Source organism: Erithacus rubecula, assembly GCF_903797595.1.
Source record: "Erithacus rubecula genome assembly, chromosome: 6".
Lineage (NCBI taxonomy): Eukaryota > Metazoa > Chordata > Aves > Passeriformes > Muscicapidae > Erithacus > Erithacus rubecula.
Genome location: NC_136688.1, coordinates 25143622 through 25171035, shown reverse-complemented (window position 1 = coordinate 25171035; position 27414 = coordinate 25143622). Strand labels below are relative to the sequence as shown.

The following is a 27414-nucleotide window of genomic DNA, read 5'->3' as shown; positions in this document are numbered from 1 at the left end:
AAGACACAGAATCTACTGATCAAGTTCTATTTGTCCTGAGTTTGAGTGGGCTCCTAATTTCTTCTTATGTTTCCTCCTGTCCGTTTTGGAGGCTAGCTAAACTACACTTGCTGAAAGGGAAAACACTGCTATTCCCTTATCTCATCTCTGATCTTGATATCTTTCCTTACAGCCTCTGATTTCAGATGCCTGCCCATTTTGTAGTACTGATTCCCAGCAGCAACTTCTTGATCCATGGCAATGACGCCAGGTAAATAAGTTCTGTGCATGTGTGACCTTGTAAAAGACTGATTCCTATCTATGTAAGTCACTAGAATTATTTTCCCTTTTATTATTAATGAGAACCCCATGAATAGTAAACTTTGGAATCAGCTGGCAGCGCCAGCTTGACTGCAGTTTGCCCTGCCAGCAGCAGGTATCTGTGCACAAAAGCTTCCTCAAAGCAGTGCTGAGCAAATTCCTAACACTTCACAGTTTCACCTTCTCATTTCCTGTGTCCCAATTTAATCACTTGGCTATCATTTTGATCTTTGTACTCTTTGCTGTGCTTTCATTTCCTGAGTCCATTGTCAGGTTCAACTTTCCAGGTAGGAATTTCTTTAGAAGGGCACCTCCAGTTCAGGTGTGCAAGGTGCTCTTTACCAAAGCACCAGAGGTTCATATGACTTCTCAACTGGTTCAAGAATTTGGAGATGTTCATGTGTTGGTTTTGAGCGTAAGAATTGAACAAGACCCATGACAACCTTTACTCACTGGTTCTGTTTCTTTTAGATCAGATGGAAGGTTCATAGGTAGATCATAAATACCTGGTCTCTGTTCCTGAAATCAAAGGTTGCTCTTCGTTAAAGCAGTGAGGTGGATGTAGGAGTGGAAGTCATTCCTCAGAAGAACCAGCTGCTGGATGTCAGAAAGAACTTCCTCCTAGACTAGGTAAGCCCATTTTTTTAATGTTCTTTGATATTTTCTTTTCTTGTAATGTACCATTATGACTAGTTTTGGCTCCTAACACTGTTTATGCATCCTGCAAATGTAGATAATATGTTATAGCTCTGTCTTTAGGTAACCATCTACCCATACAAGGAGCATTTCCAACTTGACAACACAGTGAGCTGTTATGTGAGGCAGTAGCTGAACAAATAAGCCTTGCTTTGTACCTAAATTAAACCACTTCCCATCATTATTTGGGGTGATTGCTGTGTTTGGATAGCTATCCTTAAAAATAAAAGAAGTCTGAAGATGTTCTGAGAAGCATCTGGCAAACTCAGAAATGACATTATGATAAGGGTTACCCATATGGGTTATTACATGGGAGTGAGTTAATGCCACCTCTCCAGTAAGGAAAGGCAATTCTTTGAATATCTGCTCTTCAAATGGAGAAAGTAGGCAGTGCTGAACTAGCCCATAAGATAAGAAAATGTTGAGAGGATGTTGTCACAAATTCTGTTTCAGATTTTACTAAATTCTTTCTTTCATTAGGCTTCCACTTACAGTCATGAGTCTTTCTTGTGTTTTTGCTGAACCATCAGGCTTCGATTCTGTCCCTGTTTTGTAGTCAAACACTGAGGGTTAAAAAACATTTGCCCATAAAAGAAATAACAAAAAAGGCAGTAAAAAAAATAAATCATTGCTTCTGAAGGAAAGACTTTTCCCTTCCAATCTTTCTGAATATTCAGGTAGGGTGCTGTGTGCAAAAACTGAACCCATGAGAGGCAAGAAACAGGTTGATTCCATTTCCTTTCTAAGCTGCTCTTTGATTTCTGTTGGAAATACTGTGGCCTGAAAGCCAAGGACAGCATCTCAAACAGTCCTCAGAAACTTTTTCTTTTTGGAAGTGATTTGCAGATTCCTTCTTCTGGCAGTGTCCAAGATCAGTTCTCTGTGATGCGCTTTCAGCACAAACTAGGAAGTTGTTGATGATTTTCAGGCAGTGATGGTCCTTATGGGGTCAAGGAGACTGGGAGGAGGCTGAGAGCAAGAAAAAAAGGCTGCATAGATACATGTCACATTTTCATCCTGAAGCTAGAGATGTATTTTGAAAGGGTGAGATCAAGAAAGTTAAAAATAAAGTTGGTGAAATTAAAGTGCAAAGTGCAAGCAAAAGGAAATGAAGGTATTACACTGGGTGTGGTACTGAATCTTGTACCTGTTGGTGCTGAGTTTCCTACATGCACTGGGCATGTGGCTGTTTTTTGTAGGTGGCCTGGCAGATCTCTTCAGCACTCAGCAGCCTACTGAGGTTTCTGACTTCCTAGGTGACCATGGGCACTGAATATGAAAAAGATCATATCAAAAAGCTGCAGGAGCAGCGTATGTCCATGCAAAAGAAAACCTTCACCAACTGGATGAACAATGTCTTCTCCAGGAATAAGGTAGGTAGCTCCTTCAATTTGAAGAATTTTTCTGGGTTTTGTCTTATTTTATTTTACCCACCATGTCCTTTCTTATGTTATTTTTAATGTATTTTTTTCTGAATGTTGTCACATGCAAAGGAAGGATTTGACTAACCAGAGTGCTCCATCCTCTAGCTTTTATCTCACATTTGTCTTTGTCCATGTTACCAGTCTTCTCTGAAATCAAGGTTCATTCTGTAGACTCTTTAATCCCATCATATTGTGATGTGCACTGTACATTGGAGATCTTCTTAGAGGAAAATCCTTATTTGCTTCTTTTTCCTGTCAGTAAATTATCTGCAGATATCAGGGTTTCCCCAAGCAATGCTCAGTTCTTAACTGCCTGGCCAAAAATTCTGACTTTGTGCTTTGCTTGATCAGTTCAGTTCAAATTGCTGCTCAAAGGCTCTGAAAATGTAGCCTTAATTTTGGGAATTTCAGACATACTGCCATCCAACTACAGGCCAGTTTGTTTCTGTAGCTCTCAGACTTCAAAAAATCTTCAGAGCTAGTGTACATTCAATTTGTGTGTGCAAAGAAACGCCAGCATATTTCAGTTTTCAGAATTACTGCAGATAAAGTTTCAGGCACAAATGATGTAGCTGTGGCGCAGAAGAGAATGACATCATCCAAAACAATTCAGTTTTCTAGAGTCTGTAGTAGATAGTAGGGTCCAAGCAGGACCAGGCCATTGAGTCCACTGTTGGCTTACCACTGTGTTTCAGTACCAGATGTAGTTTTTCCAGTGTAACATTTGAAGTTTGTGATTCACTGAAAGGCAGATGCAGAGCACAACAAACTTTCAAATTTACTTTTCTTAATGGGAGTGAACAAATGCAAAGCACATGCTTGTTTTGCCACCTGCAGAAAGTTAGGTTTTTATGGTGTAGGAAATTAATTCTGTTTAGCTATAGACATATACTTTCTCATTTTAAAAATGCCTTCAAGCTCAAAGATTAAAATGTCAGTCTGAAGTTCCTGCAATGTACTTGTTCACGTATCATAAAAGCCTGTGAGAGCTTTCCAAGCCATGTATGGTAGGGACAGAGCAGAGCTTATCTGCCTCTTCCTGGCAGCCTAGTCCTTGTGTTCCAAGGCACAATTTGAGGTGATTGGATCATGCTACAGGACACTGAAGTGTTCTCAGTTATACTGTTGTGCTTAGTGCTTCAAGTCTAGCACTAAGGATGCTATTGGATTGAATTTGTTAAGCTGTGACTGGTATCTTTATGAGAAGAGTGAGGCAACAAAGCTATTAAAACAACAGCTGGGTGAGACATAAAGCAGATATACGAAGCTGGTCTTTTTACAAATTCAATAGAACTATTCTTCAATTATGGAAGCGTCACAGAATATAACAGCTCTAATTTTTTTTATCATAGAACATCATAGGCATGATTTTAAATTTTATTTAATAGGCAAAAGGAAATAAAGTTGGCAACCAAACAGGGAGGATTTTCTAATGGAGATAATCAGTAGAGCAAGTTGTAAATTCTTGTTCCACACACAGTACAGACTTAAAGACTCTCTAAGTTGTTTTTACACTTTAAATGTAGTTTTCTCTTCCCTTCCCTTCCCTTCCCTTCCCTTCCCTTCCCTTCCCTTCCCTTCCCTTCCCTTCCCTTCCCTTCCCTTCCCTTCCCTTCCCTTCCCTTCCCTTCCCTTCCCTTCCCTTCCCTTCCCTTCCCTTCCCTTCCCTTCCCTTCCCTTCCCTTCCCTTCCCTTCCCTTCCCTTCCCTTCCCTTCCCTTTCCCTTCCCTTTTTTTTTTTTTTTTTTTTTTTTTTTTTTTTTTTTTTTTTAAGAAAAAAAGATTATTTCCTGTGATTTTTGAATCACAGTAAATTATTATTAGGTGTGTGGTATGGTTTTAATGTCACTTCTAGATGGCAAGTGGCAAAATGCCCAAAGGAAACACCCAAAGCAAGTTCTTGTTAGGTCAGAGTACAGACTGTGTCATTTTGTATCACCTAAGCACTGGGTGACCTCATTACTGGCAGCAATAAAACACATTTCTGTAAATGATCCTAACCTTCTACTTAGTGTGAGACACTAAAAATACAGAGATTTTGGGTGGTAGTGCAGGTCCAAGCAGGACGTGACAAACTTTGTTGAGACTGTGGAGTAAAACATGAGCCATTGAATGGGATTATGAGCTCGATTTTTTTAAATTAAATGCACAGCTCAGAATAAAATTATTCTGATAAAATCAAAGATTCACTTGAATTGAAATTTAAAATATCAGAATTTCCAGAAGGTTTGATTTTGAAAATTCTCAATATTTTAAAATATTTTTCAAAATCTCCTGTTTTTTTCTTTTTTTACTCCACTGTGAGTTTGTATTTTTGTTTGGTTGTTGGGGTATTTTTTAGCTTCAGACTACTTTCATAACTAATGTAAGTTCTCCTGCAAATCCTTTTTCCTGAGTTATTGCTCACTACTCTGTATACATACACTGTCATGGAGAAGACTCAGTGAAACATCAGGAAGGTGGTGTTTGTTTCATTTTAGAAGTAGAGGGTTCTCTGTGCCAAGTGCTAAGCTGGAGTCTGTATTGTCTGGCTGGTCTGTACAGGTAAAGATTGAGATAGAAGATATTTACACAGATTTGAAGGATGGTATCTCTCTCATGAAACTACTGGAGCTGCTCTCTGGAGAAGCTTTGCCCAAACCAAACCGGGGAAAGATGAGAGTGCATTTCCTAGAGAACAACAGCAAAGCCATCACATTTCTGAAATCCAAGGTAAGTTAATACTCATATTAGAGATCACAGCAGTTTATATATGTTATTAATTAATTATAGCATCATGCTTACTGTAGTTTGCCCCTCTAGTACACAATAATATATCCTCTGAGGACAGGCCAGGGATTTTATTGAAAGAAAAAATGCCATCACATTTTAATTTGTTTTTAGAGTAATATGTTTTAGAAAGAGGTAATATTCCTCTCCTTTAGAGGAAAGAAACACATTTCTTTCCTCTCCCTAACCACCAGTTTTCAAAAAATATATAATAGATCTTCTAATCTTTGAGACCACTATCCCTTTGCCAGGCTTTTGCTGAAATTCATCATGAGCTGATACAGGAGCTTGCAGGTCTGTGAACTGATGAAAAGATGTAAACATTAAACCTCCTTGCTTAAGAAAATGGCCTGAACACCCTCTCCAGTAACAGTTTTTTACACCAAGAGCTGGGTGTGAGAGCTTCTGTGCTGAACAGATACTGGTTTATTAGCAGGTACAAATAAAAGTGATTGGTCCTGAGAATATCGTGGATGGTGACAGAACCTTAATCCTGGGCCTTATCTGGATCATCATACTTCGATTTCAGATTTCATCCATCAAACTTGATAAGGTAAATCTGTATCTTTGTCTTTTTGCTTGTGTGATTGAATACTTTTTTTTTTTTCTCAAAGAGACAAAAGAGAGACTTGGAGATAGAGAGAACCCTTGTGTTCTTCACCTTCTTCTACAAATTTTTTATGGATCTTTGACTTCATGTCAAATTTCTCTGTCAACAGAGAAATTCCAGTTCTTTCTAGATTTGAGTCCCATGGAACTGCTTTGCTCTTTCTCTGAAGCAGCACATGCTTTTTAAAATTATTTAATGTGTACTCTAAGAACATGAAAAAGAAGATTCTATAAAGGTATTATGAAATTAAAGTCAATCATTTTTAACAGTAGACCTGAATGCATCATATTTTGTTTCTGAGTTCTGTTTCACAGCTAAGGAAGCAAATAAACTAAACTTTTCTTTCTGCCTGATTTCAGACCTTCTATTTCAGACCTTCTATTTTCACATTAAATTTTTCTACCTTTATGACAGATACAGTCTGTAAGTCGTGACTTTGAGGGGATCTGTGAATTGAACAAAAGTAATACAAAGTGATCTTTGGGAACATAAGCATAAACTCTCTCATACTACTTTCATATATTTTTGACACTGATTTTTCTTTTCCCTGCTCTCTTCACAGGAAGAATTTGGACTCAGAGAGGTTGCAGTATTTGCCAATGAAGCCTTATTACTCTGGTGTCAGCATAAAACTGCCAGGTATTCCAATGTGAGTGTGACGGACTTCTCCAAAAGCTGGAGCGATGGGCTGGCCTTCAATGCTCTCATACATGCTCACAGGTAGGATTTGATGGATCAGGTCAGGCAGAGTTGCTCATTGCTGTTTCTAGCTCTGACATGAGGTGTTCCAGGGTCTGAATTACAAGCTTTTGTCAAGAAACTGTCATATTCTCTCTCCCCTTTCTCATTAAAGACTCTTTTTTCTTGAATGGGTATCCACTGTCTCCTTGGAAGGAAGGACCAAAATCTCCTGCTTGGAAGCTCATTTAGTTGGGTATAATATTGAATTTCCAAAGGAATATCACATGTCTGAACAATACTGCCCATTTGGTCTTAGCCCCTCGGTCATATTCCCATTGCTCTTTTTCTAAATTTTTTCTTTTAGGCAGTAGTTTTGTTGTATGAACTTTGGAGCATGTATATATCTTCCTGTTCAATTGCAATAGTGTAAGCAATTTCTCAGTCTCTCTTTTTCTCCCCTCTTTGTCTCTTTGAAAAAGAGTGAAGGAAACATCAAAACGAGGGGAGAGAAACCACCTATGGTAACCTTGAACACATTTTGTCCTCAGAAGTTCTGCTGTATCTTATAGGGATACCACAGTGGGACTGTGGATCTTCCCCAGCTGGGAGTCACCTCCCTTTTCACAAGTGTCTCTCTAGTGGGCTTTGGCTTTCACCCATTGGGGAAGAGGAGAAATAAAGGCAGAGATTTGTTGGGAGTGGTAATTTAATTCCTTAGAAGACAATTTCTTCCTGCTATGTAGGCAAGGAGCAATAGTCTTCAATGAAGTTCGGGGTCAAAGTAATTTCAGTGTTAATGTCAAATAACATTAACAGTTATGTGACTATTAACTTAGTCTGATAAACAGCTTATGGTTCATGGTCAAACATAAGTCTTCCCTCATCTTCATGCCTCTTTTTCTCCTTGCCCAGGCCTGATCTTATCAACTACAGCTCACTGCGGCAGGACCAGCCCATTAAAAACCTGAACAATGCCTTTGAGATTGCTGAGAAAGAGTTTGGAATTGGCAAACTGCTGGATGCTGAGGATGTGGCAGTGCCCTATCCAGATGAGAGATCCATCATGACTTATGTGTCACTCTATTACCACTACTTCTCCGAGCTGAAACACACCCAGACAATGCAAAAGAGGCTTAACAATGTAAGCATGTTGCTGTCTTGGGAAGTTATAAGTCAAAAATGTAAAGCTAAATTTAATTTGGAAATGAGGGGGATTTTGTGCAACTTCAGGAACATTTGAACTCAATCAAAAGGCACAGCCGTCTAAAAGACCTTGTACCTTGAGATTTGTACCTGGACCTGTACATTCTCTGATCTCCAAGAGGGTTGCAGTTATCTCACTGAAAATCAATCCCTTTTTGACCTTACAGTTTCTGTATGAGAACTGACATGGTTCCAAGGCAGCCTGAGGCATAAAAATCTCAATAATATTGGGAGAAGATTAAGATTAGGCAAAAGCAGGCCTAGTCAACAGTTTTCTCATTTAATAGGAATGATGACCCCTTATTCTATGGAACTATTTTGATTTCCTGTGAAAATCATCAGCATTTATTTCTAACTCCATAGGAAGAAAATGAAAAAACTCCAAACAAATGAAACAAAATCAGAACAACTTAGTACACTACCATCACCACCAAATAAAACTGAGAGAATGATAGCTAAATTGGCTAAATTTTAATATTTTTCATTAATTTTAAAATTTTTTAAATTAAATTTAGCCAAGTTAACTTTTTTGTTGCTTCCACATACACTTCAGCTGAGATAAAATCATGAGCTATATTAAATTGTTTTTGCATTCCACTGATGAAAAACTAAAGGAATTTTGTAGTTGTTCCACCAAAGACCACTTCCCTTGAGAGAATTTCTGTTTTATCTCCAGAGAAATATGTTCTCGTTTTTTGACAAAACTCCAAAAGAAATAGCCTGCATAAAATATAGACATCCAGGATGGGCCCTACATGAACATTTGGACTCAGAGATCTGCCTGTGCAGTTGAGAGAGGGAATACATGGCTTAACAGGAGGCACAAAAGTCCAGACTGAGGCTTCTCTGGTGCTGCCAAGGTTTTGCAAAGCTGGGTTTGGTCAGCTAAGAAAGTGGGCAAGGATTAGGTGATCCTGTAACAGGACTCCCCACAGCACCAAGCCTGTTAGAGTGGAAGGAGTGTCTGCAGGATGCTCTTTGTCAGAAGACCCAATGTTTGGCAGTCCTGCAAGGAGCAGGGAGTTGGACTCAATGGTCTTTATGGATCCCTTCAACCTGAGATACTCCAGGACTGTTAGAACAGCAGTTCTCCAAAGAGATGCAGTAGGTGAGAGCAAGATGTGGAATTCAGTCAAAGTTTGGGCACCAGTGAGGAGAGTGGGCAGTAGGACTTCACAGCTCTACACATGGGTCACTGGATTTTGGCCAGGAGATATTATTCATATTTTGATAAACAATAAATAGTCCTTGAGTCCACAACATGTGTTGGAGGAACTATAAAGAGCAAGTAGGCCATAACTTTTGTATTTTATGAATAAGCAGTTTGTTTACTCTGTCCTTTTTCAATTCTTATTGTGCTCCTCTGCTTTTTCCATTTTTTCATAGTTATATTTATTCTTTCTTTTCTTTCTCTTCACTTACCTCCTTCTTTTTCTCCCTTCAACTCCTTCCCTATTTTTAGCCTGTCTCTAATATTGCATTCCTGTCTTCCTGCATTTCTGACACACACAAACATTCAGAAGGAGAAGGAAACAGATGTTAATCTCTTCATGCCCTTAGTCCCCTCAAGTAGGCAGCTCTGAATTTACTAATAGGATTGGGGGGGAATACTGAATGTGTCAAGGAAACCTTTGAGTTCAGACTAAGTGTGTGTCCAGGATGGCAGAGAGAAACAGCTTGAGGAGGCAGATGACCTTTCCCTCTCCCATCTGAGGTGACCTTGCTAGGATCTTTTAGCAAGAACTGGGTATGGTGGCAGAAAATGCAGAAGGGAGCCCTGATGTCATGGGCTACTTTTCCTGCACTAAATGTCTATTTTATGGTGCTATTTTACTCCTCTTACAAACTGCAGCACTTAGTCATTGCCAAGTGCACTTTCTGGTAGGCAAAAGCAGATTACCACTTGGAAGGACTGGGTCTTTTCTCAGTGCCATCTCCCTCACTAATCTGCCTGGCTGGGGCTGGCAAACTCAGCAGAATGACAGAGGCAGACAACATTGAACAGCACTAAACCTGACATTTGCAGGAGTAAAGAGCTGCATCTTTACTAAGTCAGGGTGCAGGAAAAAATAATATGAAGTAAAAAAGAGAAAGATGGAAAGAAATGTGAAATGGAAAGAAAGGATGATTTCATTCTAACACTTTTTATTTCATTAGGAATTTAATTCTAGATGTTTGCTCCAGTATTTACCTGAACTTTAAATAAAGGCAGGTCAGGCTACAAATGAAACAAAAGTGTCTTGGATTTGGAAAGGTAGTATTGAATCAGAGTTAGCATCCTTACCAAAGCCCTGTTGGCCACAAACATTTTCTAGTAATTTTTATAAAGAGAAACAACTCTGACAGAATAGATTGAGAAGGGGCTGTTTGACCACAGTCTGCTGTGAACATGTGAGAGAGCCAGAATCTTGTCAGCTGGTTTCCTAAGGTCCTAAGTGGTGAAGCTGAGAGGGTGTAATTACATGTTAGGATAGAATTGTTTGGGGTTGAGGAATGAGACTGGGGGGAAGCAAAAAATGTGAGCCATACTGTTTATTCTCAAATGTTTTCTTAAATAAAACTGAAATGAAACATTAAATAATATTGATTTATCTGTGTTTTATGGAAGGCTGTTCTAGGATTTCACCTAGCCTCAGATGTGACAGCTATCACTACATCAGTATAAAAATATGATGACTGCTGAAGACGCTGCTTTCTGTTCACTCACTTTGATTCATTCTGTTTCTTACGTGGCTTGTAACTCTATATTCCCATCACAGATCATTTTCATGCTGTGTGAGACAACAGAGTCGACACACCAGTATGAGCAGATGGTCTCTGACCTCCTGAGGTGGATTAAGCAGAAGGTGGTGGAGCTGGATGACCGTCATTTCCCCAACTCTCTTCAGGAAATGTGGCTGCTCATGGCCAACTTCAAAACCTTCCGCACTGTGGAGAAACCCCCCAAGTACCAAGAGAAGGGCATGATTGAGGCTCACCTCTTCAACATCAGGACCAGGCAGAGAGCCAACAACCAGCGGCCATACTTACCCCCAGAGGGCAAGATGCTGCAGGATGTGGAAAAGCACTGGATCATCCTGGAAAAATCAGAGCACAGCCGAGGAAAAGCGCTGCAAGAGGAGATGCTGAGGCTGGAAAAGCTGGAACAGCTAGCCCAGAAGTTCCTGAAGAAGGCAGCTCTGCGTGAGTCCTACTTGGAAGACATGAGGAAGGTGATTGGGAAGCAGGACTTCTGGCCAGAGAGTGTGGACAGGATGGAGGCTGCCAGTAAGAAGCTGGAAGCCATTGTGGCAGATGTACTGCCCAGGAGGGAACGCTTCGCAGCCTTGGACGAAATGGCCACTGTCATCAGCCAGGAGAACTACCATGGCAAAGACCAAATCCTGCAGAAGTGAGTGGTGACTGGGAAACTGTAGTGGTGCAGGTCAATAATAGTTGAAATTCTGTGGTGTGGTGGAAGGAAATTAATTATAATTGTGAATCTTCTCTCTGCTCCTCATGAGTAGAACTGTCAGGAATTTCTTCTGCCTGTGAACAATTTCAGCAGATAAGTCAAACTTTTTATTGTCTTCAAAATTCTATTTTTTTTTTCCTTGAATGATGAAAGCCTCAGACCAATTTAGGATGAAAAATATTTTTAAGGTATTTTTGTTATATATGAAAATATACCTACAAATTTCTACCTAATATTCTATCTGACATCAAAAAATGCTTAGAGAGATACTATTTTTTCCCCAAATGAACACGTTTCTATTTCAGTTTGCAATTTGGAGAGATGTGAATTGGTTAAGGCACAGTATTCTAAGATGTACTCCATTTTGGAGCAAATATTGATTTGAAAAATCTCAATTTATAATTGAGAAATAAATTCTCTGTCTCAGGTTGTTATATAGCCTGGTTTGTGAGTATCAAAGAATGCCATACAAATAACTTCTCTCACAGTATTTTAGTGCTTTTCTAAATTCAGACAAAATCAAGACCCTCTGTGAAAACTCAGACAAATAGTTAAAAAAAGTAAATCAAACTATGAGATCAGATTGTGACTTACGATATGGTTTAGATTAATATTTTACTTTAGGCAGCAACTTAAAGAACACTTCTTTGTTTCCAAGCCTTTCCACTGTATCAAGCAAAAGCACTGTAACAAACAAACGGATGTTTTTTGAACATCCTTAAAAACATCAAAATTTTAAAAAGTCAACCACAGTGGATGTGCTAGTCAAAATTCCTGTAATAACGTTGCTTTGACCTGTTTTGTGCTCCTGACCTGTCCTCTTACACTGATGTCAAGAGTCATATTTAGCTCCTCTAAAACTGCAAGCACTGAGAGTCCCCCAGTGCTGCCTAAAGCCTTTGGTCCAAACTGGTAATTTCTTTCTCTTCCTTTGCAGGCAAAAGAGCATCTCAAAGCAGTGGCAGGATCTCCTGGATCAGCTGCGGAGACGAGAGCAGTCCCTGGGAACCATGCAGGAAATTCTGGGCCTCCTGAGGGACATAGATGCCATCACAGAGGAGCTGAAAGAGCTGCAGGTACTGAGCCCTCCCCAGCTGCACACAACTTGCAGTGCTGCCAATGTGTGTCCCCATGTTCCAGGGACTGGCTGGTGCCAGTCAGCTAAAGAAAAAATACATGACTTTTACCTAGATGCCCAATTGAGCATTGCAGTTTATCATCACAGGTAACTACACGAGGAAAAGCAGGCTTTGCTATAGGGGGCTTCCCTAATCAGAAAGCCAGGTATCCAGTCACATGGAATGTACTACAGGTTCAAGTTATATGGGAAATAAAGATGGGAAAGGATATTTCTAAATTTATGGGTACAAAAGCAAAAGTAGGATAAACACACCTCCTATTTCCATTACACATAATTCTTCTGAGTTAGATTCTGAAAGTATCTGCAGTAATTTTACAGATGAGAATTAGCCTAGGCTTACAGATATATAAACTTGTGAGAAAGGAAAGTTCCACTGTAAATACATAGTGGTTGCTTTCAGCAAGAATTTCCAGCTGTTATCAGAGTGTCAGAACACAAAATCTTCTCTCTGGCATGAGAAATAACTAGGTCCATATTTATTTCATAAGGGAAAGAAGCATGTATACATCCTTTGCCTTGAAGACAGAAAAATCCTAATGACTACAGCTTGCTTTGTAGCCAAACTGAAAGAGTCAGCATGCTATAAGAGGTTGTGAATTACAAATTAGAGATAAGAGCTATCTCTAAGTTATATATATTTCTGTCATAGTGTTAGTAGGCAAAGAATATCTAATGGTAATAGTGTCACTGGAACAATAATAGTCTGAGAATATGGGAAAAGATTGGTAAGGGAAGATAATACCCTAGGATTAATAATTGTATCCATTGATACAATTAGAAAGGAGACAGTCTGATAAGCACTTCTCATCAGCCACCAATTAAGTACTATAAAGTACTTATTTTCATTATTTACAAAGACAAGTAGATTCCTAGAACATTGCAATTAGAACACACCATAAAATGGGATATTGTAGGATTTTTCAAGCACAGACTGTGAATCAATCTGCCTTAAGATATCTATAGCAAAGAGATACTCATTGCACCCATAAATTCTGAGACCTTGAGTGCTTAACCAGAAAAAATATCTTAGGTGCAAATGCTTAATTGATGAGCCTGCTACTTGCACTGCAGCAGGTTGAAACTCTGGATTGTTGCCATTAGCTTGTGGAACTGAAAATAAATGTATAATTTCTCTAAATATTTTTAGCAGATTTCTAGCTTTACTTATCTGATATTCTTGAACATTCAGAAGATATGAAAAACAACAGGAACCTTTCAACTAATTTATTTGCACTGAGACCCTGAATGAACTCTCTGAAAATACCTTTTTTTGCAGGTGCTAGTCAATTCCCAGGACTGTGGGAAGCAGCTCCTTGAAGTAGTAGATTTGCTGCAGAATCACAACTTGGTTGACTCTCAGATCTCCTCCTATGATGGCAGATTGACACACATCACCCAGAGGACAGCAGAAATCAGCAAGGACAGCACAGTTAAATCAGAATTGCTCCATGCAAAAGTTCAGATGCTTCGTCAGCTGTACCAGAACCTCACAGCTCAGAGCAAGTCACGGTAGGGCTGTGCTTGTGGCTCTGTTCTTCCTGATTAGGATGTCCAATCCTAAATCTTTAATCAGGCACAGCTTCCCAGCATTTGATATTTTGTAATTTCTCCATTTATAAAGACATAACAAAAGCAACTCGAGTGTCTTGATTGCAATTGTGAAAGGATCACTCATTTTCATAGATGAGGAACTGGTTCATTCTCAACATTTATTATAACTTGCTTTATGAGAAATCTGAATAGCAAATTATCTCCTCATCTCCTGGAGAAAGAAGGGAACATAATTTTATTCCTTTTGTTTTATTCCGTGAATAAATTCATATATGACAAAGATGAAGTAAAGGCATTCAAATTCTGGATTTTAAAAATTTTCTTTGATCAATCTACCATTATCTTCATGGAATCCTAATTCTGACTGTCACACACTGCTTGTTTCCCTGGTTCAGTAAATCTCAGCTGGAAGAGGCTTTGAAGCTTTTTGAATTCTTCCGTGACTGCAAAGAGGAAGAATCATGGATCTCTGAGAAGTGGAAGCTGGCAAGAATGACAACATTAGGGAAAGATGTCAGCCAGATCACAGCCTCTATTCAGAAGAACAAGGTATTTTACTTAACTACTGGCACCTTGTCTTTGTATTAAAGCAATATTTTAAAACATGTCTTGCAGTTCAGTCTGTGCAGCACTTATAACAATGCTGTCCAACTAATCCTTATCTCAAGTCTCATGGATGAGAGTTTAGAATTCTTAAAAAATGTATGAGGTTGGAATTTTTTTCCAAAGTGGGGAAGGAAGGGGTAGAGAGGGAATATCCTTCATGCTGGACTAGAAGTGGGACTTCTTGTGACGACACTGGGCTCCATATTAGCTAACTCTTGATGGGCAAACAATAAATAAATTCTGGTTTGTTTTTCTCACCCTCTTTTCCTGTCCAAGAGAGATGAGGGTAAAGAGATAGGTGGCGAAAAGATAAGCCATTGGGCTCTTGGAAATGTATGGATGACAGTAGCAGAGAGTAGGAGCCCTTTTGTTCTCATGGCTGATGGGGAATGAGCTGTGCTGACATGTTTCCTGCCCTTGTGCTAGGCTCTTGAAGCAGAGTGCAACTCACACAGGGCCATATGTGCAGAGGTGATGAGGAGGGGCTGGGAGCTCAGCCAGAAGAACCCCATGCGCCAGGAGGACATCCTGAGGCAGACAGACAGCCTCCAGAAGCTGTGGCAGCAGCTCCAAGACGAGGTGGCCGATCGCAAAAGCCGCCTGCAGGCAGCAGCCCTCATCAAACAGGTAAGAGAGCTCTGCTGGGCTGTGTCACATGTGGGACATGGATGGGGCTCAGTTCTGCCCCATGCCCCCATGTGGAAAACAGTGGCAGGAAAGGCTCCATCTGTTGGTCTTCAAAAAGATCTCTGGCAGGGAAGTCTCAATCCTCCTGCAAGCCAGACACACAGGAGATTTGAGCAGCTGGGAGGATGCTAAAGTTAAAAATGCTAATGGAAATAACTCACATGATAGCACTAATGCAGAGTCTTTTTAGAGGGTGGATCAGGTAGCTGTGCCACGTATTTCAAAAATGAAAAAAATTCCAAAGGCCACCAACAAAAGAAATGTGTTGTAAGGTTGACCATGAACTTCACAAATCCTGCAAAGCGTTTGATGCTTCCATTCTGACCTACGATTTTACTCTCACAAACATTCACACGTCTGCAAATAAAGAATTTGTATAAAAGCAGCATTCTTAAATCTTATCACTTTATCTGAGGTATTCTTATTCTCCCCCTCTTAACTAACATTTTACTCAGTCTGTTGTTTCCATGAAATATTTGAACAAAACAGAACAACTTTTTTCTTAAGAAAGTCTAAATTCTCTCTTCTTTCTATTATTCTTCTCTTCACCATGGCAGTGTTTTAGTTTTTTCTTTGTCCATCATTACTATGGATATTTTTTTTTCCTTTTGTTCTTTTATTCTATGTCTCAAAATGTTGTTTTACTATTCTACAACCATAGCTTGGCAGACTGCAAGTTCTGGAAAAAGGTAAACTTCTGTTATGGGCCAAGTTCATTGCTTGTCCCTTAATAATTTAGAAAATATCTATTGGTATTACACAGTGATGCCAACCAACATCATACATTTTGGATTCCTTTTATTGCTGTTGTTATGCACCATGAAGTTTTAGCTAGTTAGGAGGTTTTTTTAGCAGCTGTATAGGCAATCTTTGAATCTCTTTATTGATTGTAATTCTGTGAATTAGCCGTGTTGTGAGCATGAAATACATCATGGGTTTAGAGTTACCTTATCCATAGCTTTGCAACAGCTGGAAGTAACCTTGTGGCTACAGACCTAATGGAATTTCTCCTTATTCAAATTCGGCAAAGAGGAAGGAGCTGGATGTGGTACTCCCAGTGTGACTCCAGGTGTTTTCCTCCCTGTGTCCTTGCAGTACTTTGCTGACACCGATGAAGCGAGCTCGTGGCTGCGGGAGCGGCAGCCCCTTCTGGCCAGCAGGGACTACGGCAAGGACGAGTCGAGCGCCGAAGCGCTGCTGCAGCGCCACGTGCGCCTGGAGAAGGAGATGGCGGCCTACGGCGGCGAGGTGCGGCGCCTCAGGGAGCAGGCCGACGCTGCGGCGCGGCAGGCGCCGGCCGCGGTACGTGCAGGAGGCACCGCGCGCGGTGTGCTCAAGGCATTTTTTACTCGTTTTGCCAAAATTAAGTTTTTAATTAGAATCGGGGTGCAAATTTTAGGTGAAAAAGAAGTTCCTTGTGAGCTCATGGCACACTTAGTATTCTTCGAAGCGCTGGAAATACTCTCATCCATGTCAGTTCCCTCTACTGGTCCTCACAAACACGTTCTCACTCTTTATTCTCATAAAATTATAATTTCAACAATCTTTAAAAAGCAGACATTTACTCAAAACATCCTTACAAATTCTACCCTGGTGAAGTAGTGTAGAACTATCCCACAACTCCAGGAGCAGCTCATACCATCCCATTTTTTTTAAGGCAAATGAGATGAAGTCAACCTCTGCAGGTGCCCCTCTTTTTCACTGGCTAGAAAGGGTACTTTTGACCTGAGATCAGCTCATTTAATAACAGAATTCAGTAGAGATGGATGAATGACACACTTCATAGCTTGCTTCTTTAGATATCTGTGTTCACTCAATGTTTTGCCTAATAAATTTGAGAGCAATGGGCATCGCTTGTGGTCTTTCCTTCACCTCATCAATCCAACATTATTTTTTATTAGAAAGATATTTTATTACTTTGCTATGAAATGTGAAAAAGCATGTGACATGATAGTGTTGATGCACAAATAGAGGTATTGATTCACTAGGTCACTCACAGATTTTGAAACTAAAAATGTTTAGGTACTAAAACATCACTAAGAGAACCATGAGCATAGTCCACTGCCTTGCTTTGTCTGAAAATAAACTAGCTCCTCCAACCAAACAGCTTTGATTTGGGTAAAAAATGAGAATTTTTACTGAATTAATATAGTTTAAAATGAGCTAAATTAAAGTTATTTAAACAAACCCAAAATGTTTTTCATATTTTTTTAAAGTTCATCTTCTCAGAATAAAACAGTGGAAATGGGTCCCAAAAAAACCTGAAAGCTTTTGGTTTAAAGGGTCAGAATACTGTAATTTGAACTAATAAGTCCAGATTTTCCTTCCAAGTGATATTTTTTTCCAAATCAAAAATTCTCATCCATTGATTTTGTTAATTTTTTCTCAACAGATGACAAAGAGGGAAGCCCTAAGTGACTTAAACCAAAAGACAACTAGGCTACCATTCAGTCGAACCTGGGCAATATCTGAAATTGCATCCACTGGAACCTCAAGCCTGGATGATCATTTTCTTCCAGAGAATATCTGGAAGACTCAAGAAGAAATAGATTCACTTTATGAACATCTACAGAGCATGGCTGAGGTATAATATCCCCTTCTGCTGTGGAGTTCAGGAAGAAATCCAAAGCAGTGAAAATTGGAATGAAGTGCTTTGCTGGCTTCTGCTTTTCAGTTTAATAATGTGCCTCAATCCTGTTAATTCCTGTAAATTTTCAAGCCTCGAGATTATTGTTGAAGTTTTGTATCAAAACAAATACAAAACTTCAAAACAGATTTTATGTTGGCAAATTTTACATTTACATTCCAGTAGTTTTAGTCCATAAAAGCAGATTCTTTTGTGTAATACTTTTTTTCCCCTTTAATGTTTGCTTGTTATAGCTTCTAAACCACCAGGCTGTCTTGCTTGACGCCAGAAAAAATAAACTGTAACCTGCATTTTGTTAATATGCTGCTCTTTACTCACTCATGAAGTCTTATCATGCCCTAAAAACTGAAACATGTTGTATGTGACTTCTTCATATTCTAGAGACTACTGCTTTATGTCTTCAGCAAGCAGCAGCAAGTAGCACAGCAGCCTTTCTTACAGTCCAGGGGCTGAGCACTCTCCAAATTATTCTCTCATGCTTTAAAACCACTGTTTCTCTAGAAAGAGGCATTGGAATCTTAAAATTTCATGTTCTGTTCTCTTTCAGCAGTGTCTGGGAAAACTACTGAGCTGCCACCTGTGTATTGCAGCTCAAATGGAAGGATCTTTCTTCTGTTGCTTCAAATGGAAAGGAGTTATTATGACAATAGTTAAGTCTTTGTCTCTGTTACAGAACAGAAAAAAGGCTCTGGAGGAGATGATTGGATATTATCGCTTCTGTAGCTCTTGTGAAGAATTTCAGTCATGGATGAGAGATAAAGAGAACATTTTCCGCACTCTTCAGCCTCAAGCAGACAATGTGGAGGTCATGCAGCAGAAATATCAGGTACCCCTTTTTCCCCTCCACAGATGACCCCTTTTACATCAATTTTGCCTTAAGAGAAATGATAAAGCTGGGAAAATATGTTTTCAGAGCCTTTTCATTAATTTCAACTTAGAAAGTCATGCATTGACCAGATATTTATTTTGTACAGACTATGCCAAATTACTGAAGCTTATATGACTCCATCCTTTTATCTTCCTGTGAATGTTGTATCCTGTACACAAGGATTCTTTCTGTGTTTATCTTACATCACTTTAAAAAGGTACCAAATTATGAAAAAATCCATGAGTGCACTTGCATCCCAGTGGAGAGGGACATGCATGCACAGATGTAGTGTGCACACCAGGGAGGTGTGTACAGGTGTGCATGGTGTCAGCATTCAGGCAAGGGGAGAAGCCAACCATGAAGGTGGGATATAAGTGGATATAAAAGATTACTGACAATTGTGTCCACAGAAATTGAAAAATTTCATGTTCTTCTTTCTTGTATTTTTCCATTTTAGAGATTTTTAATGGAACTGGCTGCAGGCAAAGGCCAACTGGAAGACATTGAAAACTTAGCTGCTAAATATGGAAAGATCAGTCCCAGCAAATATTTTGAGATCCAGACTTGGATGGAAGAGATCCACATCAGGTAAAAGTGCTACTGATAAGCAGAGGATTGTCTAATTGGGGTAACTGGAGAGCTGACCATTCATTTCCCTTCTAATGACAGTGCCACCAGTGGGAAAGGGGCAGCCCTCAGCTGGCTGTGGGATGGCCCTGAGCCCAGTGCCAGGTCTCCAGCACTTAGGGGGGCTCCTAGGACCCTGACACCAAGCCATTCAAGCAGTATAAATCTGTGTGTGTGTGTGTTAAAGCATAGTATGAAATCATCCATAGGTGACAGTGTTGTATTCAGAGCAGTTCTGCAGCACTGCAGCTGATTTGGTTATTTAATCATCAGGGTGAGGATACACTTCACACATCTTGCAAGGAACACCAGACCATGTTTGACTTCACCAAGAGTATTTAGTAGCTGTATTTCTGCTACCATGTTGCTCAGTGGGCATGGTCAGGTCCTGATTTTGACTGTGATTGTTTAATTGCATCATGTTCAGAGTCCCCTTGTTTGAGATGACACTGATACAAACTTCAATGCTGTGAGGGAGTGCTAGTGTTCACCCCCACCCAGCCCATTTAAGTCCTGATAAAATCTTTATACAAGACTTTTTCTGAACAGAAAACAGATATAGTTCATGTATAACAATGGCCATGAATTGTTATCTCACTTCAAGATGGCAATCAATGGAAACTCTGAAGGAGGAGAAAGGCTCTGAGCTGATTGGAGTGGCTGATGTGAGGACATTTCTTCAGGACTGTCAGAGCATAGGAGTGCTACTGCAAAACAAGATGGTCCAGCTCAGGGATCTGGAACCAGGGAACTTGCCTGCTGGACTGGAGTCAGACAAGCGCAAACTGTACACAATTGAGAGAGAGGTCCTGGTGACAGAGAGGAAAATTGAATACTTGAGGAGTGTTGCAAAATCGTAAGGAGCCTTCTTTTTGTTTTCACTTTCTTTGCTACTTCTCTAAGATCATGCTGTAAATTATGGCTATAAAGAGAAAGAGCAACTTTTAAAGTTTGTTTTTCAAGAAATCCAAAGAACTCACTTGCCTGCTGGACTGAGCTAATTTCTCTTGAGTGTAGCTGGATAACTGGGGAGGTGTTTGTTTCCAGACTTCACAGCTGAAAAGGATGAGTACCACAGTATTGTTTGTGGCTCTAAAAAATCATCTCTACTAATGTTAGTTATCTACTTCAAAATGTGGAAGTATCACTTAGGTCCTGAAAGAGGGGAGCCAAGGGTGTTGGTAGGAAAATGGCAGATAATTGTGCGCAGGAGTTCAAATTTGAAATATGAAAGTTTTTTACTTCTTTAAGTTTTCTGTACATTCACAACGGGAATATTCTTTTTAATGGGCTTTCTTTTTAATGGAACTCTAAATATCCAAACCCTTTCCTTTTAAAGAGTTCTGGTTCAAGCTCTAAGTAAGTGTTCATACCGTCGAATGTATTTTGTTGAAGGATCAAGGACACCAACCCTGCAGAGAGCAGGGCCATCACTGAGCAGGTAGAAAACATGGAGAGGCTCCTGGCCAAGCTCAAGCTGGAGATCCAGAAGAAGAGGGACATTCTACAGTGGGCCCAAAACCAACAGTCCTTCCTGCAAGACAGCCGCAGGCTCCTGCTGTGGGCAGAGGGCATTCGGGAGAAGCTGGGCAGTGAGGAAATGGGTCTGGACGTGGGATCTGCAGAGCAACTGCTGAAGGAACATCAAGACCTGCTGATAGAAATTGGCTCTCAGAGTGAAAGGTAGAGAGGTCTGGCAGGGTGGACAGAGTGGGGTGATATGACAGCAGTACTGTGAAAGTGAAACATGTACATCATGTATATAAACTGTGCATGGAGGTGATACTGAAATTTTATTCACATGCACTTGAACACTAATGACAAAAGGTGACTGCAAAACATAAAATCTGGTCAGCTTTTGCATACTTACCCTGAAGGCTGGTGGAGGGAAAAAGAGGAGCTGTATGTTTGCAGTAGTAGAATCCCACAGGCTCTTCCGTTACTCTCAGAGAGTGCCATCTGTAATTTATTCCAGTTCCCCTGTTCCTTCTCAGACTCTATGGTTCCATTTGCCATTATTTTCAGTTCTTCTTCTGCACTGCTATGAATTTCCAGGTACTGCTGGCCCTCCTTTCCCTTTCAACATGACAGCCTGCTTATGTGGGCTTTCAGTCCAGATGGGGAAATGTCACCTACTGCCTCCAGCATGTATCCCTGAGCAATAAAAGAGCTGCACTTTGTAGTGCATAACCTGCAGGGAAAAGGTAACAGGGAGGATGGAAACTTGGTGTGTGGGCACTGCCAAGAGAGCAAAGAGCTGTGATGAAAGAGAATTCATATTCCCTCATGCAGTGAGGTCTCATTTTTCCTTTTGACCCTGGGAAGATTTCTGCAGCTGGAAGAGCTTGGGCGCAAAGTTATCCAACAACAACCCAGCAACAACAGGAGCAGAGATGTCCACCAGACCATGGAGAGACTGGCCAAGGAGAACCAAGAGCTGGAGGAAATGTGGGAAAAGCGATGGAGAAGGCTGCAGGATGGGCTGGAATTGCAGAAGTTCAACAGGGAGGGGGATCGTATCAATGCAGCCCTCTCTGGCCACGAGGCTTTTCTCCGGGGGGATGACCTTGGGGTATGTACCAGCATTGTGCTCCTCCTGCCTCTTCTCCCCATCCAGGGAGGAGCAACAACCTTCTTTAGTGGATTGGCTTCTTTATTCTTCTGATCACAGCATTTTCATATGTGAGAACTAGAATTTCAGGATCTTATTAACACTCTCATGTTCTTACTCATCTTAATGAGAACAAAGCTCATTGTCCCTCAAAAAAAAAAGAAAAAAAAAAGAAAAATTAAACCAGATGGGGTTGTGATTTGTTGTTGTTTGTACATGTCATATGGTTTATATGTAATTGACTCATCCATTATAAAATAAGATTTCAGCTTAAACATAGTAATTTTCTTTTTCAAGTAAAAACATAACCTTAAAAAAAAAAAAAAAGTTTTTGCTTTCATTAATTTAAGAATATAAAAGCATATAAAGCAAAAAAAAAAAAATGCAGACAATATTCACAAAATCAGTGAAGAAGGAGGTTGTGGTCTCTCACCACCTCTTATGTATTCAGCTGAATTCTAAACATCGATACTTTGGGATCAACTGCATGGAATAAAGTTTTACAAGTTATTCTTTTGTATTGTATATCCCTAGATGGGCCAGAGTGCTGGCATAAATTTAGAATGCATATTTTCTTAAAAGGGGAAAATAGAACCATAATGGAAACATAGAACAGAGAAACCAGATGTGATACAAACCTGCTGCTTGTTTGTAGCCCTGAACATCCTTGTGCTCATGCAAAATGTACACTGCACTTCCTGCCTCAAAGAGAAAGTGGAAAGTAAGGTTTTTTTCACTGCTACAGAAACACTATGAGAAGAAAAGTCTTGATCAAATTTTCCTTTTCAAATGCAGGACCATGTAGATGCTGTTCGAAGCCTGCTGAAGCAACATCAGGAATTTGAACAACTGCTGATGGCTCTGAAGAGACGAGTGGAAGCACTCAATGAAAACGGGGTGAACCTGCTAGAGAGCAGGCACTTTGCATCTCATGTGTGAGTCCAAACCCATTCCTTTTCTATTTAGCTTTCATAAATGAACCCAGTGGGTTCAGGTGAAATGAAAAAAATTCTTTGAGGAGAAATTAGTTGACCTCCAATCCACATATTGATGGATAAGGGAGTCAAAAGGAATTATTTTCAAAAATTGATTTCTAGTGCTCTTAGGACAAATGAGCTTTAGGTTAAAAGTGGCATTTGGCAGAACACTAGAATAATTTGTTTTGCACCATAAATTACGTGAAGGGATAAAACTTCCCTAAAGTGAACTCATTAAGAAAAAGAATTTCTCATACAGAAAAAGAATTCCTTAATTTATCTAAAATACTGTTTGCTTTTAAAAAGTTACTGAAGACTTCACAAACAAAACTCTTCAGGAGCAGCTCCTTCATGTTTTTGTCCAAGCTGAACTGTTGCCTGTAATTCCTTTTTCTATGCTAGAGCCACTAGGATCTAGTAAGGGGACACTTTTGCAAACAAGAACCAGAAATAGAGGGTTAGAATGGACCTCTCAGATGAGAAGACCATGTTCTTGTGATGATAAGTGATAATGTCTTAAGATCTGATTTCTTGCCAGCACTGCTAGCATTAGAAGGCCATTCCAAAGCCTCATTGCACTAATATCAAAGAGGAAGCTATTAGTTAATTATGACTGGTATAACAATACTATAGAATTTTCGGGGCACAGGGAGGTCTGTGTTCCAGTGTATGACTGCAATTCACTAATGTGACACAGCCATACAAGAGGAAAATCCAGAGCAGCTGGCAAGCAATTCCTGCTCTCCAGGTGAGCCAAACATGATGATGGGACAGGGCCATGTATCCCTTCTTCCTGTCAGCAAAGCTGTAGAAACTAAATTACATTTATATCACAGTCATGACTGCAGCAAGGGGAACCAATATTAGTACAGCATTAGAACTTTCTGTTCTTCTTGGTAGTATTGAAGAGAGAATGGCCACTCTCCGGAGAAGGTGGGAACAGCTGATACAGAGCAATGCCAAGAGAAAACAGAGGTTGCTGGATTCCCTAAAACTACAGGTAACTGATACTCTGATACTGCAGATTTGGTCAGGCATCTGTTTTTGAATTTTGAATTTTACCCCTTGTCTTAAGATGAGACTCAAAAAAACACACCAAAAAAACTCCCTCAGATTGCTGAGCATTCCTGCTGCAGCTCTTGGCTGTGGGACAGAGCTTTGTTCTCCAGGGAGCAGGTGATGCACTGAAGATAAAACTTACGAAGCTATAACCATAGAAACTTTGTTTAAAAAATTAGATTCTGAATGAAAAATATCTATGTAATGCTTTGTCTACTGATAGTTTATTCTACTCATAATTTACTATTGTTCTGGGCCTTAGTATAGTTAATCTAATTTTTAGCACTAAACTTAGTTTCCTATACTGAGATACAAAGTTTTACTGCAGAATTGGTCTTGTTCTGGTTAAAATATTCTATCAGCAATGCAAACCTTCACTGACAATTTCAGGCAACAGATTAGTAAATGTGATTAAAAAGGGGCCAAGAGATATTATGATGGCTTAAAACCTCATCTATAGTTCAAGATCACACTTCATTAGTTAAATTAATTTAATCCTGGGTTGTTTGTGTTTTTTGTAAGGAGTTTAACCGTGATGCTGCTGAGCTTTTGATATGGATGGAAGAGAAGTACAAGATTGCATCAGATGAATCCTATCGTGATCCAACAAATGTTCTACGCAAGCTGAAGTGGCATGAGGCTGCTGAGAGGGAAATGTTGGCTAATGAGGAGCACTTTGCAACACTGATAAAGGTGAAGGCAGTGTTGGAGCTAAGTTTTCCATCTTGTACAAAAATTCATAGGTGCTGATTTACTAATAATGTGACAGACATGCTGTGTTTCTCCAGAAAGGAAATCAGTTGATTCAAGACAACCACTACGCTGCAGATTCTGTCCAGGAGAAGATGTCAGAGCTTCAAAAGAAGTGGAGGGAATTGTATGGCAAGATGATAGAGCGAGGTGACAAACTGAGACAAGCTGGACAGCAGGAACAGCTCATGGAACTGCTGCAGGTCAGGAAGTTGAGAGGAACAGAGGGGAGGGATGGCCTAGGAGCCTGGTTCCTCTGTTGGGTGGGCACCATATAAAAGAGAATACTATCCAGATAGGTTATTAAGGTCTTCTTTTTGTCTCCAGTCCTAGGAAAGAAACCCCAACATTACGGTCTCCAAGCTCCCTTCAAAGTTATGAGCATGATAATAGTGCCAGCAAAGCATCAGGCTATTGAACTGAGGCTGAACTCTGCATCTGTGTGGCCATCCTGTACTGGGAAAACAACCCAAACTCTGTAGGGATCAATGCTGTGCCAACATTACTGTTTGCCTGGAGCAGTCTGGGGGCTGCAGGCATGGCACTGCATTAAGCACAAGGTCATCCAGTCAAATTTTATTAAAATAGAGATATGCTGTTTTGAGACCATTATGAATGGAAGCGCTGTTGTGTTATAGCTACAATCTGAAGTCTTTGAAGATTGTTTGACTCTTTTATATTATGTTGCTGAAAATATTTCAAAGACTGTTTTCAATGATGTGCTTTAGTACTTCAGAGGGAAGACAGCTCCAAAATAGTTCACAGAACAAAATATTCCCAGAAGATGTCTTTTAGAGACATCCAGCAATCACATTACCAAGAAAGAACAATTGGATTTAAAAATTGTGTCCAGGAAGCTGTCATAGGAGGGGGTGCCTGAAAGAAAATGTTGTTGAAAGGACAATATGAGTGTGTTGTAATCTTTTCCTGGCAGGATGCCAAAAAGAAGATAGAAAAAATTGAGAAAGTTCTTCAGGAGTCTGAGACAGGCCATGACTTGCGCTCCAGCCGTGATCTACTCAAGCAGCACAGGCAGCTGGAAAATGAGACACGTGAGCTGGCAGAAAAAATGAATGCCATTGTATCTCATGCAAGGAAAATGGCCACCAATCACTTTGACTCCCAGAGGATCCTGGAGGAAACACAGAAATATCTGAAAAGGTATGATGTCCCTCTCATTTTTGTCTCCACTCATCACTTGTGACAAATAACATTTTTTATTCTACCTTCTAAAAAATTGTCTTGATTGATTAAGTTTAACCCATACTCAGGAATAATTTCTCCTCCCAGCTGGAGCATAGCTGTGCTGTGATCTGTACCTCCACAGCTGTCTGTTGATCCACCTCAACCTTTATAAGTGAACATTGCTCCTTGCCACCTGCACTCCTCCTCTAGTCCTTTTCTTATCCACAGGCTGTCCACTGCTTGTAAGAGGTACAGTGATCCAGCATTCAATAGATCACAGAAGAAGCCTAGAACTTTAAAATGTAAATATTTTTTCTCTGCTTACATTCAGTGTTATCATATAGGTCTGCTTGCCAAGAGATCCTTGTACATGCAGCCAGTGCTAACCACTGAAACTCAATTGCAAAGAAGTGTCCAGTGCTTTGAAATCTTGGTGATTTTGAAAAAATCTCGAAATGATGGTGTTGCAGCCTAATCCCCTTGGGAGAGTGAGGATAAAGCTTTATTCTAACATGTATTTTATGGATGGCCCCTAGGTTTGGGTCTTTGCAAGCACCTCTTTCCGAGAGGCGTAAGTTGCTGGAAGCTGCCGTGGATCTTTATGAGTTCTACCACGATCACGACATGGAAATGAACTGGATCAGTGAGCGCCTGCCCATTGCCCATTCCACCAACTGCGGCAAGTCCTTGGATGTGGCTCAAAACCTGCTGCAAAAGCACAAGGTAACTCCTTTAATCAACTGCTTTATATCATGGTGACACACTGCACTTCACCTCAGCTTGCAGACTTGCACCTGCCCCTACACAGTCAAAGCTTCCAATGAGTGCATTCACTGATTCCAGATCCAGTTCAACTAAAATGGTTCAGGGGATCAACACAAATCAGCAGATTTATAGAACAAATACAACATTCCTGTGAGAACTGCAAAATTTGCCATGTTATAGAGTATTACTGAGAAATTGCATAGCTCTTGCCATTAAAACAGGATAAAAAACTAGTGTATTTAAAACTAAATTTAAAGAAAAAAAATAAACTAAGTAAAACTGTTGTAGTTTTATGCTTATGGCTTCATTATACATTCAATCTTGAAGCTTGTGCACACTGGATTTTCTAGGAGAGCATATAACAGGCATTTAACAATTATCTTAAATCTCTATAGATTTTTAAATGGTCTAAACAAGCTACAGACACTGTATTTATAAGGACAGGTTAATACTGATTTCTAGGGAATTTGATTCTTTGCATCAGTTTCTTACAGCCAGAGGGGCACCTCAGCTGTCCTGCACCACAAGCAGTGATGGATTTTGCAGCACCTTAACTGCAAGTTTCATGAGAATGTTATAAGACTGGTGGGGAGGATTTATAGAGCAGTAGTCCAATAGTTCTCATGATACTGATGAAAATGTCTCTCTTTGCATCATACTCCAGCCCCTTCATCATCTTGGATATTTTAATTTTCCATCATCAGCTTAACATTTCTGATTCCCCCAGCTTTGTGTCTCATTCTCATCTCCCAAACCTGGCTGCTGGACAGGGGAAGGGGCAGGATCATGGTAAAGAGGGGGCTT

The 27414-nt window shown here is 40.0% G+C and overlaps 1 protein-coding gene across 1 annotated transcript in view; it reads left to right on the top strand.

Moving 5' to 3' along the window:
- The first annotated feature begins 866 nt into the window (after positions 1-866).
- SPTBN5 (spectrin beta, non-erythrocytic 5) overlaps positions 867-27414 on the top strand; it is an 88491-nt gene continuing 61943 nt past the window's right edge. The window contains exons 1-24 of the mRNA XM_079309170.1: positions 867-930; positions 2196-2369; positions 4964-5131; positions 5622-5741; positions 6361-6518; positions 7392-7620; positions 10442-11073; positions 12074-12212; positions 13554-13786; positions 14224-14377; positions 14861-15061; positions 16217-16423; positions 17514-17705; positions 18442-18594; positions 19094-19224; positions 19868-20119; positions 20659-20946; positions 21589-21835; positions 22670-22809; positions 23752-23851; positions 24433-24603; positions 24699-24863; positions 25595-25821; positions 26382-26568. Coding sequence (XP_079165296.1) covers positions 2259-2369; positions 4964-5131; positions 5622-5741; positions 6361-6518; positions 7392-7620; positions 10442-11073; positions 12074-12212; positions 13554-13786; positions 14224-14377; positions 14861-15061; positions 16217-16423; positions 17514-17705; positions 18442-18594; positions 19094-19224; positions 19868-20119; positions 20659-20946; positions 21589-21835; positions 22670-22809; positions 23752-23851; positions 24433-24603; positions 24699-24863; positions 25595-25821; positions 26382-26568 — 4605 coding nt within the window. The 5' untranslated portion in view covers positions 867-930; positions 2196-2258. The remainder of the gene's footprint in view (positions 931-2195; positions 2370-4963; positions 5132-5621; positions 5742-6360; positions 6519-7391; positions 7621-10441; positions 11074-12073; positions 12213-13553; positions 13787-14223; positions 14378-14860; positions 15062-16216; positions 16424-17513; positions 17706-18441; positions 18595-19093; positions 19225-19867; positions 20120-20658; positions 20947-21588; positions 21836-22669; positions 22810-23751; positions 23852-24432; positions 24604-24698; positions 24864-25594; positions 25822-26381; positions 26569-27414) is intronic.